Here is a 14378-nt window from a genome sequence, read left to right on the forward strand (position 1 = left end):
TTTTTGGAAACAATACAATGTGGAAGCTCAACTTGCAGTTTAAGGCAAATGCTTTTTGAAAAAAAAAAGATCCATTGGCAGTGGGTAGCCTAATCATATTACGCCATTCGATAAATTTACTGTACAATCAACTAGTTCGACTAAAGTTGTAAATGTCTGGTGGTAGTTCAACACAACAAACTTTCCTGCAATTATAACTGTGGTATGATCGTAATCATAAATATATATCATAAGTATGCAATCGTAATCAATGTAATATTTGACTATTTAGAGAGATGAAATGTATATTTGAATTGCATATTCTATAATGTGCATTCCGGTACACTATCTTCTTTTTTGCTCATCATTTCAGCTTATAATGTACAGTATATAAAAAAAAAACTTACAATTACTTAAATTCTTGACACAGTAATAAAAATAGAAAATTTTCACCCAAAAATACAGGGTCCACGTCTATTAGGCGCAGACAGTTAGGTGCTGGTCAAATAGGCGCGCACACCGTTGCGTCTGGATATTTAGGTGCGGAGCACTGTGGCGCCTGTTCATTTAGGTGCTACTCCTAGTAAAGTCTGCAGATTGTATTAGCTCAGCTTTGGCAAAACCTAGTCGGGGTTTTGATGGAAAACTAAGTTACTCTTCACTCAAGCGAAGCCTACCACCCGCTTGAATATAGGCTACAGTATATTTTTTACTGATGTTTAGTGTAGTTATTATTTGACTTATATAACTAAAAGTGAACTCAGTCATGTTCGGAAATTTGAATAATTTATTGATAAAGCTTTCGCCAACGCAAACCGGGACTAACAACAAATAAATGCCGAACACGCCCATTAAATAAACAACATATTTTTCTGTTCAATATAAGATTTTGTGTGAAAAGCATTGCCGGTTTAAGCAGCTTCACTCACCTAAGCCATGACATATTTTTCTGTTCAATACAACGTTTTGTGTGAAAAGCATTGCCAGATAAAGCAGCTTCACTCACTGAAGCCATGACTAACAACAAATAAATGCACGCGCATTAACAAAACAACATATTTTTCTGTTCAATGTAACATTTTGTGTGAAAAGCATTGCCCTACCTGCCAAAGCTGATACAATCTGCAGACTTTACTAGGAATAGCACCTAAATGAATGGGCGCCACAGTGCTCCGCACCTAAATATCCAGACGCCACAGTGTGCGCACCTATTTGACCGGCGCCTAACTGTCTGCGCCTAAAAGATTTGCTCCCAAAATACATGGCCGATAAGGAAACATGTTTAAAGCAAAAAGTAAAATAGGGGGCTTGTGATAAAAGTTTTTACCAACACAAAGCTGACTTTTTCAGTAATCTTAATGGAATGATTTTTGTCTGTTTTTGAAACCATTTGCATTGTTAAAAAGTGTTCAGTGCCAACATACTGTTAAGCAGAAGAAATTACATAAAATCAATATAGTTGTTATCAAAATGATCAATTATGAACCTGATGAGACCTTCAGCATCAGCAAACTAAGAACATTCTCATTCAATAGAATCTAAGAATGAATTAAATTGGATTAAGACTATCTGCTGAAAGAGCTATCTTCACAGTGGCAAAAACTTTCGCAGCAACAGAGTGCTTAATTGACAAAACCCCACTGTTTATATTTAAACTTAGTGTCAAATATATCTCAGATATCCCTGGACTTGGCCAGATAATGCAGACATGCCACAGAATGATAGAGAAAATTCAGTTTAACATAAGCTAATTGGAAATAGGAAAAAAGCTTTCACATGCTTGCCAAAATTCCATATTGTAAAAAAAATATGCTGAAACACGACTCATAAAAAGTAAGCCACATATTAAAGCTTTATTGTGATTAATTGTATGCAAAAAGAGTCACCGAAATATAAAACAGAGCACAATTCCATTTCGAGTTAGCTTTTGGAAATCATTAAAATACAAGTTGAACAAATTGCGCCACTTCATGTATTTTAACTTATTCCGAAAGAAACTGAACAATTTCACGAGCTCTTTTTAACTTATGTTCATTTGCATCTGATTGCTTGTCATTTTCAGAAAAATATGCTTCTGCAGTCTTTATAGTTGCAGTCTTTGCTGCTCCTTTGGCTCCTTGTAAATATTCAAGTAAAATAGAAAAGTGCTTATCAGGGATGGCATTTGCATCATATAAGTTCTTCAGCAACCAAACTTGTAATCTTTTGTTGAACTTCCAACTTGCTTTATCATTTTTCCATGTATTTAAATATTGTAAACATTCACCTTCTTTATTGGACTTTTCCTCCTTATCATTTTCAACTGTGGCTTCTTTTATTTTGTGTTTTTTTCCTCTTTTCTTTTTCTCAACTTTATTAGGCACAGTAACCTGTTCTAAAGTTTTTTGCTCACTTTTTTCTTGAATATCTGGTAGGCTTTCTGGCAACAATGTAGCATAGTTGTCCATTTGTAAATTTGGAACTGATGGTAAGGACCTCTTTGTGTTTCGTTTCTTCTTTGGAATAATACCTAAATCAAGAGTATTTTCACTTTCTACGTTTACATCAGCACTGGGCTGCAAAGTTCCCATATTGTTTGTCTTCCTTGTGGCATCAGATTCACCCATACAGTCATTCATTAACATTGCTTTAAATGCAGCTGGGTCAGAATCCGGTAAAAGTTGAGCTGTTTCTGTGGTGGAAGCATGTTTTCTTTTTGTTCCTTTCTTTGCTTTTTGTGACTTCTGTGACCCCGCCTTTTTGGCCATTGCATGCAGTAATTTTCACTTTATTAACACGATTTTCTTATGTAAATGAAAAGAAGTTACTCAAAATTGCTCAGAAAGTTTTCTAAAAATAACAGATGTTACTGTTTAGATACATTCGTGTAAAAATTGAAAGCAAAATAGCAATTAGACATGTTGTGTAAGAAAAAGAATAAAACATTCTGAAAGACTATGTCTAGCTATGATGACTCCATGTGCAATTGTGCATTTGAAAGAAAACTTGGTTGTGTAAATGTAATCATGTCTTACCAGAGTACGTCTTTTAGGTGCAGACAGTTAGGTGCCTGCCAAATAGGTGTGCACACTGTGGCGCCGAGATTTAAGTACGCGCCCGCCGCCCGGTCATTTAGGTGCTATTCCATGGTAATACGACAGATTATATCAGTTGGCAGGTAAGGCAATGCTTTTCACACAAAATATTATATTGAACAGAAAAATGTATGCTCTGGTTAATGCGCGTTTCCAACATTTATTTGTTTGTTGGTAGTCCAGGTTTGCGTCAGCAAAAGTTTCATTAATTAACTATTCAAGTTTCTGAACATGGCTGAGTTCACTAAACATCAGTAAAAAACATACCGTATATTTAAGAGAGTGGTAAGCTTAAGTGAAGAGTAACTTAGTTTTCTGTCAAAAACCCAGACTAGGTTTAAAAACAATAAAACATAGTATACCCTAAAGCAAGTGAAAAATTTAGCAATTGCATTACCAGCTAGTCATTTGCAACAAAGCAGAACTGCAAAACAGTACCAATTAAGCAAAGTTGCACAACTATGCTTGCAATTTGTAGCCAGGGTGTACTGTATATGTCCTGTAGAGATGCGTTTATAATCAACAGTAGTAGAGCGTTGTCTTACAACTCTTACACCTACGGTACTCGCCATACGACCTAAGTGGGTTCTTGGCTGTACTTGCATTAGGGTGTGACAGCCGCCCCGACCTTTTCAGAATTTGCCTACCTTTTTTTTGGTGGTGAGGTTTTACCTGTATAAGATTCCTGTAAAGCTTCAAAAAAATTGGTCAAGGTTTAGAGGTGGCCCGTGGCCACTAAAGTTTTTGGGGGGTGAGCGATGCATTTGCTATATCTCGGCTCCTAGACATGATGGAAGGTCGTGCTATAGCTCAATCGATGCAGAATAAGCTAATTTGTATTAGACTTGTGAAGAAAATATTTGCCTAAAATGTGTACTTTTCAAGTTATTTGAGAAAAACCCGTTTTTTGTAAAAAATTTGTGAAAAATTGTTACATATGAATTGAATGTTTTATCTTTTTCACTTTTTTTCTTCTTAGGAACACCTGGAAAAGTACAGAAGCTGTAACTCTTCAAAGTTTAAACCTAAGTTACCTCATGTTTTGCTTTGTTAGAAGCATAGAAACTGAACACTAACATTGTGTTTACTGTTTAGGCAATTTAACGCTACAGCGAAGAAGATGGCGTTATGGACAATGGCACCAAGGACAAGATGGTTGTGGCTAAGAAAGAGAAAGAAGGGGAAGAAGAGCCATTGAAGCATGCAACCATCGACTTAAACCTCATTCAAGAGAAGACTGTAATCGACTTTACGATGAGGAACACTTCCTTCTAAGAACTTGCATCTTTCGGTTGGTTTCCTTGAATATCCGGCAGCTCCGTGGAAGGATCAGCCTAGCTTCATTGCTGCAAAAAGCTTCATCAGCACATTGGCTGTCACTAACGACCACGCTGAACGTGGCGCTGCCTTAGTTGAGGATTTCTCTAGCCCTCTCACAAAGGTCGAGGAGCAACTGCAGTTTGCATTGAGAGTAGTTGCTGACCACCGCAAAAAAGTTTGCTAACACCTTGAAGCAGACCTTACTGGGCAACAACAAGTGATATTGGTCATCATGACACCCCTTCTGATGAGCATTGAGCAGCTAATACCCACTGTTAAGGAACACAGTGGGGGACCCAGGCATGTGAGTGTTGGGCAAAGGCAAAGAGCAACTATGGAAGTGCTTACTACTTATGCATTCTATACCTCGTCTGGGAGGAATTTCGGATCCATTGAGCCACCTCTAAACATTAATGAATATCAATGAAATTTTACACATGGTGTTTTTTAACCAAAAGGAACATTTTGGCAGGGTCAGACCAACAAACTTCCAAAAAAAAAATTTTTAGTGTACAACTAAGGACCACCCTACTCACCAACAAAAAAAAGGTAGGCTCTGTGAAACCAAGTTTCAAAAATCATGGGGCAGCTGTCACGCCCTAACTTGCATAGATTAGTCAGCCAGTGCACACTGATATGTTTCAAAGTGAAATTCACTTTGTAACACAGCGGGGAGATGACTGTCGTATAATCAAGCATTTCTGATAAATGCTAATGAGTTTAAATTGAGCACCTAAATGACCAGGCGCCACAGTGCGCCATATTCAAATATTCTGATGCCACAGTGTGCGCACCAATTTAGCAGGCACCCAACTGTCTGCATCTAAAAGATGTGAACCTGTCTAACAACTCAAAATGCCATTTTTAAGCGTCAGTATCTGTAAAAAGCTTACTTAAAAACAAATAGAGCAGGCATATTAAGACTTTGACAAAGAAAAACCAAACATACAAAGGATAGGCTATTCACCTACAACAGCAATCAATAATTGGCTATCAAATCACTGAGATTCACTAATTAGAACTTTCTTTAATTTCATACTGCAATGACTAAAAACAAATTGCCACACAGCAAATAAATTCTATGCTTTCAAGTAGAACAGAATACCTACAGTCCTACACACAATAATACACCAAGAATTGCTTTTCACTCCATGAAATGACATAAACTCTTTTTTTTAATTAAAAAAAATCTACTGTTTTATGCAACTTAAGCGATAAAAATGACACTATAAATTTTTGAACAGTACCTACCCCACAAAGGCAAGTATGATATTTCGGGTGTAGCACCAGTTAAACAATTTAAGAGACATGCCTCTGATAAATAGTGCTTTCCTATTTTGACTACATATGCATGGTGAAATTAGATGAACAGACGCATTTATCTCTAACAAACAACTTCACAGCAAAAACATACAAAAATACTGTGAACAATAATTTTAGGAAAAGGAAATGGTCTGAAATATCTGGTGAAGTTCTTCTTCAATTCCCTTTAATTCTTCTACTTTTTGATGAAGCTTTAGTCTTGCCAAATTGATGTCAGGTGGTAAACTCCGGTAGGACTCCAGTTGCAGTTTATGTGGTTTTAAACTGGTTTCTTTATCATGGAACTGTTCACCTAACTGAACAACTTCGGAATGGGCAAAATGGCTTGAAAAACCCACTGACTTTAAAGCTTCTCCACACTCTACAATTTTCTTTTCATAATCTTTCTTCTTTAGAGAGTGAAATTTCATTGACTTTTTGAGCGCTTCAACATTTTTCTGTTCCAAATATAACTTTGCTTCCAGATCTGCATACTGCTTTTCCAATCTCATTTTAAGTTCTTTACTGTCATCAAAGTCACTGTCAAGTTGCTGGCAAGCAGTTTCTGCAGCTGAGATGCTGATTTTTGTTTGATTTAAATCATCATGTAACTCAGTAACAGCAACAATCACTGATTCTAAAGTTGGCAAGACTGTATCCACCACTTCCATACAGGTGCAAAAACATTTTAGGAACTTGGTTGCTTTAGGATTTAAACTCCGATTCGGTTCCATATCAACAGCTGATAAGATCTCACTGGTTACTTCTTTTTCTGCATTGAATTCCAACTTTTCTCGAATGATTTGTTCTTTCAATGTATCGTGATAATTTATATGAGCCTGATGATCAGTCATCATTTTTTCAAAAATTGAAAGTGTTTCATCGTTGACTTCATATGATGGAATCTCTTCACACCCAAGCACATTTTGGAGCCACTTGTCAACCTTCAAAAACCTTTCTTTTTCTGAAATATCTGTCATTTTAGCAGAAAGAGCAATCCAAAGTTAACTTATCCTAAAAATCAAAAAAAATTAAAATATAGTTACCAAGGTTAACAGAGTCAGAAGTTTGCATTTTCTAACTATGTATTACAAGTGTTGTACTGTACAATGTGAATTCTGCATGTAGCTTGTCATAGTAAAGGGTAGGGAATCTGGATATTCTGGCACGACTGACTTGACAAAACACGATACAATGTTTCACCTATTGAGCATATCTTGTGCATATTAGGGTGGTCCTTATTTGTCAACTTTTGAATTTTTAAGCGGGCGCCCTCTCAAGCTGTTCCAATTTGGTTAAAATGGAAAACCTCTAATTAAAAAACAAAATCATCGACGTCTAAGGTGTGCTCAAAGAGCTTAAACTTTCTACGCGTAACGGCTTAAGCCGGTAATAGCATTGAGGCATGGGTGCAGTGGGTGCACATGTGTTACTGCACTTTCATTCTACTGGGGGCTCGCATCAAATGAGAAGTTAATAACGATAGTTATTATAGGGGGATCCTTATTTCAAATCTTTCAAACTATAAAAAATTTTAGCATTTCTTTTCCACGCCGTGATCACGAGATAGACACGCCGAACACATGTGCAGCCAAATCGTACTGAGTGATGTCACAATGCTATGTCTGCACTCTGCGCCGTGTTTTGCCTGCTGAGTATGCTACTGAATATTGTAGCAGCCTGATTAATAATAATATAATAGTCTTGTTTTTTCAGGTACTGTAAGCGTTAATGGCAGAATCTACAAGAAAACAGTCTGAGATATACTTAGTTGGGCCAGTGAAGGATGAGTTTACTGGCTCAAAATTGCCATCTGTGCATGATGCTCTCGCCGTGTACTTTTACCGGCTAAAGATCATGAAGGAAACAAAAAGGGAGGCAGCCAAGCATACTATCCAGAAACTTTTCGCATACTGAAGCCGAGCAAAGATTCCAGTACGGGATGAAAGAAGAGCAATTAAGAAGTTGGATGGTCTTATCACAGCATGGGAGAACCTAAAAAGAATAAGAATAGAAAGACCGACACGCAGAAAATGAATGAAAAAATCTTCACTGCAGAATATCCAAATTTGTTTGATGTTGCTCATGGCAATGCTCTCGAAATGATTGACATTCAAGAGGACATAGAATTTTTGGTTGCTCAACGGGAACCTGGCAGGAGAGGGTATATGGCAGGATTGGACAAGAAGCTGAAGAAAAGAGAGAATGAAAAGGCAACAAGAGTGAAACAAATGAAGAAACGGAAAATTGCTAGTGACAAAGCCAGGAAGGAACTGTTTGATAAAGTTGTTCTAGAGAGCAGCTCTTCATCAAGTGAAGAGGATTCACAAGGAGACAAAGATTTCATACGACCTTCATCATCTGACTTCAGACCTTCACCTCTTTAAAAACGTGGCAGAAAGAAATTTTTCAAACCAGATGTCCTTGCTTCTCTTGACAGAGGTAGGATCAGTGATAGGCATGCAGTTCACACTGTAGCATCTGTGCTATCTGCAACAGGTTTGAATCTTTCAGAATTTGCTATTAACCGCTCTTCTCTTCGATGATATCGCAGAAAGTATCGTGAAGATAGGTCAAGGGACCTGAAAGCAGCGTTTCAGAGTTATGAAAAACCACTAACGATTCACTGGGATGGAAAGCTGATGCTTGATTTGACAGGAGATGAGAAAGTTGATAAACTGCCCATTATAGTTTCTTCTGATGGCGTTGATCAGCTTCTAGCGGTACCTAAACTTCCATTTGGCACAGGACAGGCCATATGTGATGCCATAATCCAGACTGTTGATGAGTGGAATATCAGGGAAGACATTAAGGCCTTCAGCTTTGACACCACAGCAGCCAACACTGGACGACTTAAAGGAGCTTGTGCACTTCTTGAAGCAAAGCTTGAACATGATACTCTGTATCTGGCATGCCGCCACCATATTCATGAGATTATACTTGAGGAGGTGTTTTCGTCTTGCTTTGGCCCTTCATCTGCCCTAAAAATACAGCCATTCAAGAGGTTTAAGCACTTCTGGCCTAAGGTTAAGCATCATGACTACACTCCTGGAATTCAGGATGAAGTTGTACTGGATGAATTGGATACTGAAACTCAGCAGAGGGTGCTGTCCTATGCCAAGGAGCAGCTAGACAGCAAACATCCCAGAGATGATTACAGAAAACTTCTCGAAATCACGATTATCTTCTTAGGGGGATTTCCACCTGAAGGGATAAGATTCATGAAGCCTGGAGCCATGCACCGAGCAAGATTTATGCCTCGTCTCATTTACACCATGAAGATATTCATCTTCCGAAACAGTGGATTTTGCCTGACTAAGCGTGAGCTAAAGGGTCTCAAAGACCTATGTATCTTTGCAGTGAAGTTCTATATTAAAAGCTGGTTTTCTTCTCCTCTTGGAATTTCAGTTCCAAAGAATGACCAACTAGCTAAAGAATTGTTGGCATCTGGTGACCAAGTATCACTCGCTGCCCTAAAGAAACTGAAACGACACTTATGGTACCTGTCTGAAGAAACTATTGGATTTTCATTCTTTGATGCCTCCATTTCCTTAGAAGACAAGAGAAAGATGGTTCAGGCATTGGTTGAACAAGGAGCGGAACATCCAGCCAAGCAAGTCAGTTTGTCAGACCAAGACATACGAACGTAGGAGATCCCTGACTTCGTCACAAAAAACACGAAGAATTTCTTTGAGACTTTGAGTATTTTAACTTCATTTCTAGAAGAAGATCCTAATTTATGGTCCAGTTTGCCAGCATTCATTGAGGCCCAGAAAACTGTTGGAACACTTCGTGTTACGAATGACACAGCAGAGAGGGGTGTAGCCCTCATTTAGGAATATAATGGGTTGCGGACAAAATCAGAGGAGAGGCATTCCATTATAATTCAACAAATTTTAGAAAGAAATGTAACCACTAGGTTTCAGAAAATGTTGGTTTTGATATATTTTGTTGTTTTAAAAATTTGAACTTGGGCAAAAAAATTTTTTTGAAAATTGGACAAGCGGTTTTTGAGATATCGCGTTTTGAAATTTTGTTGTTGTCACTAGGTGGCGCTGTTGATGTTCCCAGTGTTTTTTGATTTTAGGGCTATATTTAGGGTAGAAAGTTGGTTGAAGTGTTTATTCCACCATTTTTCATGAGGCAGATTTCAAAAATGGTCTCCATTTTAGTCTAAAAGCATTAGCTAAGGAGTTATGGGGCATTTTAAAAAATTTGGGGGACCAAATGCCAACCCTCAAATTGTCATGTGGGCAACGAGATATCCCAAAAAAAATTTCTGTTCTTCAAAGTTTCTTGCATATACTTCATGATAGTATAACATTTTTTTATGAGACTTTTGTCCTTTTTGCACAATGCAACCTTATATCAAAGATCTATTAATGCAATATTTGAATAATGCTTGCTTATGATGTCACAATAACAAATTACAGATTTCCCAAAAAAACTTTTTTTCATTGTGAAAATTGCCCGGGAAAACAAAATTTGACTGCAATTTTGAAACAAGGGCTGGTTTTCCCGGGCAATTTTCACAACAAAAAAAGTTTTTTGGGGAAATCTGTAATTTGTTATTGTGACATCATAAGCACGCATCATTCAAATATTGCATTAATAGATCATATAACTTCTCATGCAAGTCTTTGATAAAAGGTTGCATTGTGAAAAAAGGACAAAAGTCTCATAAATAAACAGTATACATAGGCGCCGACTCCAGGGGGGTGGCGCCCCCCCGTGAATTTAGCTCGGGGTGGCTGCCCTCCGCAAATTATTTAAAAAAATCCGAAATCAAATGTTTCTAAGTTCACATTTGCGTTAGTTTGACCTTCATTGCGGATCGATCTCAATTAAAAGATCTACTTGTTGCAACAAGAGCGCTGCTCCTAAGATAACAAAAGAAACAGAAGTATGGTAGCTGATAAACGCCAGCAAGGTGCCGTTGAAGCATAGTAACAATGATTGAAAAACGTTTTTCTTGATTTCTTCTGCTTTGTTTTTTCTTGGGTGTGTCAATAACGAGGTGCGGTTTGCTGTTTGCTCAGTTTAGTATCTACGCGTATTAAGAGCTAAAGTTCAAAGTGACCAGCATATAATTCGAAGCAGCCTACAGGCCTCGAAATTCGTTTTTGTTGACGGCGGACAAACGTGTCCGGTCTGAGCAGCTATCTCGGCGGACAAATTAAGTCTCACGGCTGACACACCAGTTTTAGCCGTCGATCGTCATGCTTAATCACTTTGTCTTGATAATAATTCTTCTCCATTTCAGAACTATAACTACGGTTTTAGAAGGCCTTTTAAAAATTCAGTAAAATCACTCTGAAAGGCTTCCATCAGACCAACGACTTGCGCTTGAAGAGTCAAAGCGTTGTGTAGCTGGTCAATACGTCACATAACTAATTAACTTCCACCGAACGAGGTCGTGTGGCTTATTGCGTCACAATGCTCTGGGCAGAAGTCGGAAAATTTCTACACTAACGCTACTATTTTCTGCTGTGCAAAGTTTCACTAGGCTTTTTTCTTTAAGTTTATTTTTGCTTGTCATGTGAGCGAAAGTGAATTTCTGGACTCCCACTCGGCATAAAATCATAAAAAATCATAAAATTTGGCTTGATTTGGAAAAAATCATAAAATAGCATAAAATTTAGACACAATCATAAAAAATCATAAAATTTAGGTGATGGAGAACTGAGCTTGTAAAAATCAAAAATTTTGTAATAGTGTGATGTGTAATAGTTGTGAAGTTCCAACCATGATGACAGCATAAAATACCGATTGTGATGGCCGTCTGTGGAATGCGCTTGATTAGGATAACATGTGGTTGCGTAATCAAGTCCAGCGTTGCCTGTGGAGCTGGAATTAGATAAGGAGCGTAACGTATACTATATACTCGAGTATAGGTCGATGGCAAAAAACTCCTAACTTCATATTTATGACAAAAACTCAGTCAGCGAATGAACATTCAGCGCTGGTAGACATTGAATCAATATTAAAAATATGCTAATGTCCGCCAGCAATTGTTTATCTCGGACGAAAAAGCATGTCCAGTTGTGCGAAGAAGAAACTGTAACTTCTGACGTGAGCGGTTGAACTCAAACAAAACTAGGCCAGCAAAATGTGCTATCATGGCGTTCTTGAAGCAAAGATACTTGCAATGTGTGAGAATTATTTTAAATTATTTATTGTTCCCTGCATCCTGTTCATACAGCTTTTCGTAAAGGAATATTAAAGCTTTCATTTGATGTGGATGGGTTTTTCCATGAAGTGCATTTCTTTTTCAAACTTTCAAGTGCACGTCATGAAGATTATGTATCATTGGAAGAGGTAACTAAAGTTACAGCTCAATATGCCATGCAACATGTTCAGACTCGATGGCTCTCCATGAAATATGTTGCTGTCAGAATTGTTGAGCAATGGCCAAATCTAAAACATTACTTCCTGCAGTTTTTGCCTAAGCAAAAAAACTTTAAGTCAAACATTGCATTCACCCAGAGATACAAAAGGATTTCAGAAGCATTAAAGGATCCATTGACTGAAGCTTATATTTCATTTGTATCGTTTGCTTCTGGTGACTTTGACCGGTTTTTAGTCCTATTCCAATGTGAAGAGCCACTGATTCACATTCTTTACTCAGCAATGTGCTATCTGATCATGGCTTTGCTTAGTAAATTCATCAAAAAAAAGAGCATATCATCCACAGAGTCAGAAAATCTTTTGCTTGATGTCTCAAACAAAGAACTTCAGAAGCCGTTGAACTTGATTGATGCTGGAACACGAGCAAAAGTTTTACTCAGTGATGTTGCAGTCCTTACTGAAGCTGATAAGAAGAAATTTAAATCTGAGTGTATAAACTTTTTTGTGGTTGCTACAAGTTATCTTTTACATCATTTGCCATTACATTCATCTGTTATCAAGCAGGCACAATTTTGCACCCAGAAAAAAGAAATGATGTTGGAGCTACAACTTCTATCGCCAATCTAACTTGGACAGTCTCCAATTGCCTTGAAAAGTGCCTTGCAAATGCTTTTGCAATTGATGTATCTGTTTCAAGAGAAGAGCTTTGTGATAAGGTAAGACTGCAGTGGTTACGGTATCAATCTGAGGACATTCCAGATGAGTTTTACAAGAAGACTGATCTTGAAAGTAGCAATAACACCAATTCTCAATCTTCTTACTGGACTCAAGCGCTAATCAAATGTGGTTTAACACCCCTACCAAAAGTGTCTTCCTACAAGATAATTAATTATTATTGGACAAAAATTGGAGGCCTGTTAGATGATGCTGGGATAAAAAAAATATGCCCAACTGTTTAGTCTGGCAAAGTGTGTTCTAACATTAAGTCACTGTAATGCCAGTCCTGAAAGAGGTTTCTCCATTAATAAACTTTTGATTGATCCACATGGTTGTACTCTTAAAGAAAACACAATTGTTGCACTGAGAATGGTGAAAGATGAACTAAATCGGTATGATGACGAGGTAAACTTTCCCATTAACAAAACACTAGTTTCAGAAGTGAAGGGTGCTCGTGCAAAGTATGTAGCTGACCTTGAGCAGCCAAGAGTTCTGAAAGAAAAATTGAGAAAAGAGAAAGAAAGTGCTCAGGCTACTGTTGAAGCCAACAATATGGCAGAAAAACAAAAGAGAATCGAAACAATTGAAGATGAAATTCGAAGAACTGAAGAAAGCATTAAAGCTGCTGATAAAATTATTGGAGATGGGCATGCAAAGCTTCAGGAGGCATTGTCAAACAAAGCGTTGGACCGGAAAGTTCTTCAAGCAGCTGAAGCAAGAATTGACATCGGCCGTGATCGCAAAAGAAAATGTGAGAAATTACTTGCTAGGCTCCAAACTGAAATTAAAAAGAAAATATCGTAAAAGTGAATTCTTTACCAATTAACTTTGTCTCAACAACTTAAGGTGACTTTGAAATTGAACAAACTTGCCATTTTCAGTCTTATTTCTTTCATTTCTATTTTGTTCGTGAAATGTTTCAACTGCCTTGCTGTGAGTGTGAAGTATCCTGAAATTGTGCTGACTTGCAATCAGCATCTCTCTCTCTCTCACTTGTTTGCATTTTCTTGATTCACTGTGGTTGTTTGATTTACTTGATTTTTTTAGGTTTTTTGTACTTATATAATTATATTTCGATTCTGGCTGATTATTTGAATCTTATGGTACAGTTTCATCCGATTGAAAATGTCTGAAAATTTTGTTTACATCCTATCATTTTCCAATTCAGTGTTGTGAAGGGGTTGCTCTAACTTATACTGTGAATGGCCGCTATAGTTTTCCAAAGGGTCACTTTGGCCACTAGTCGAGTAAGGCCTAGGCCTATATTATGTTTTCTACTTCTACACAAAAGCTGTATGTTTGCTTTGACGTGATGACTTGCATTGACTGTTTTTTCCGTAATCGCTTCTTATGCTTAAAATGTAGGCTAATAAGAAAAACTTTAAAAAATTAAATATAACAAAACATCGAGCTCTGATGTAAAATCATAAAAAAATCATAAAATAGCCCAAAAATATCATAAAAAAATCATAAAAATTTTGGCTTTTTTGGCATAAAATCATAAAAAAATAGGAAAACCTTGAGTGGGACCCCTGGAATTTTCCTTGGGTCTTTTCTTTCTTACTGTAATACCAAAACTTAACAAATTTTGTTGCATCTTGCTGTAATGGCCTACTCGTATAATCTAATTTAGTAACC

General features: G+C 37.3%; 2 protein-coding genes across 2 annotated transcripts; both read right to left on the reverse strand.

Moving 5' to 3' along the window:
* Positions 1–8: 8 nt before the first annotated feature.
* Positions 9–4079, reverse strand: LOC145786528 (uncharacterized). The gene has a single exon (XM_082598197.1). It carries the CDS (start codon positions 2724–2726, stop codon positions 1962–1964), a length of 765 nt encoding a protein of 254 aa, XP_082454323.1. The 5' UTR covers positions 2727–4079; the 3' UTR covers positions 9–1961.
* A 188-nt stretch (positions 4080–4267) lies between these two features.
* On the reverse strand, positions 4268–6684 carry LOC145786527 (HAUS augmin-like complex subunit 1). The gene has a single exon (XM_082598196.1). It carries the CDS (start codon positions 6653–6655, stop codon positions 5810–5812), a length of 846 nt encoding a protein of 281 aa, XP_082454322.1. The 5' UTR covers positions 6656–6684; the 3' UTR covers positions 4268–5809.
* Positions 6685–14378: the final 7694 nt, after the last annotated feature.

This window comes from Aplidium turbinatum, chromosome 17, assembly GCF_918807975.1.
Source record: "Aplidium turbinatum chromosome 17, kaAplTurb1.1, whole genome shotgun sequence".
Classification (NCBI taxonomy): Eukaryota; Metazoa; Chordata; class Ascidiacea; order Aplousobranchia; family Polyclinidae; genus Aplidium; species Aplidium turbinatum.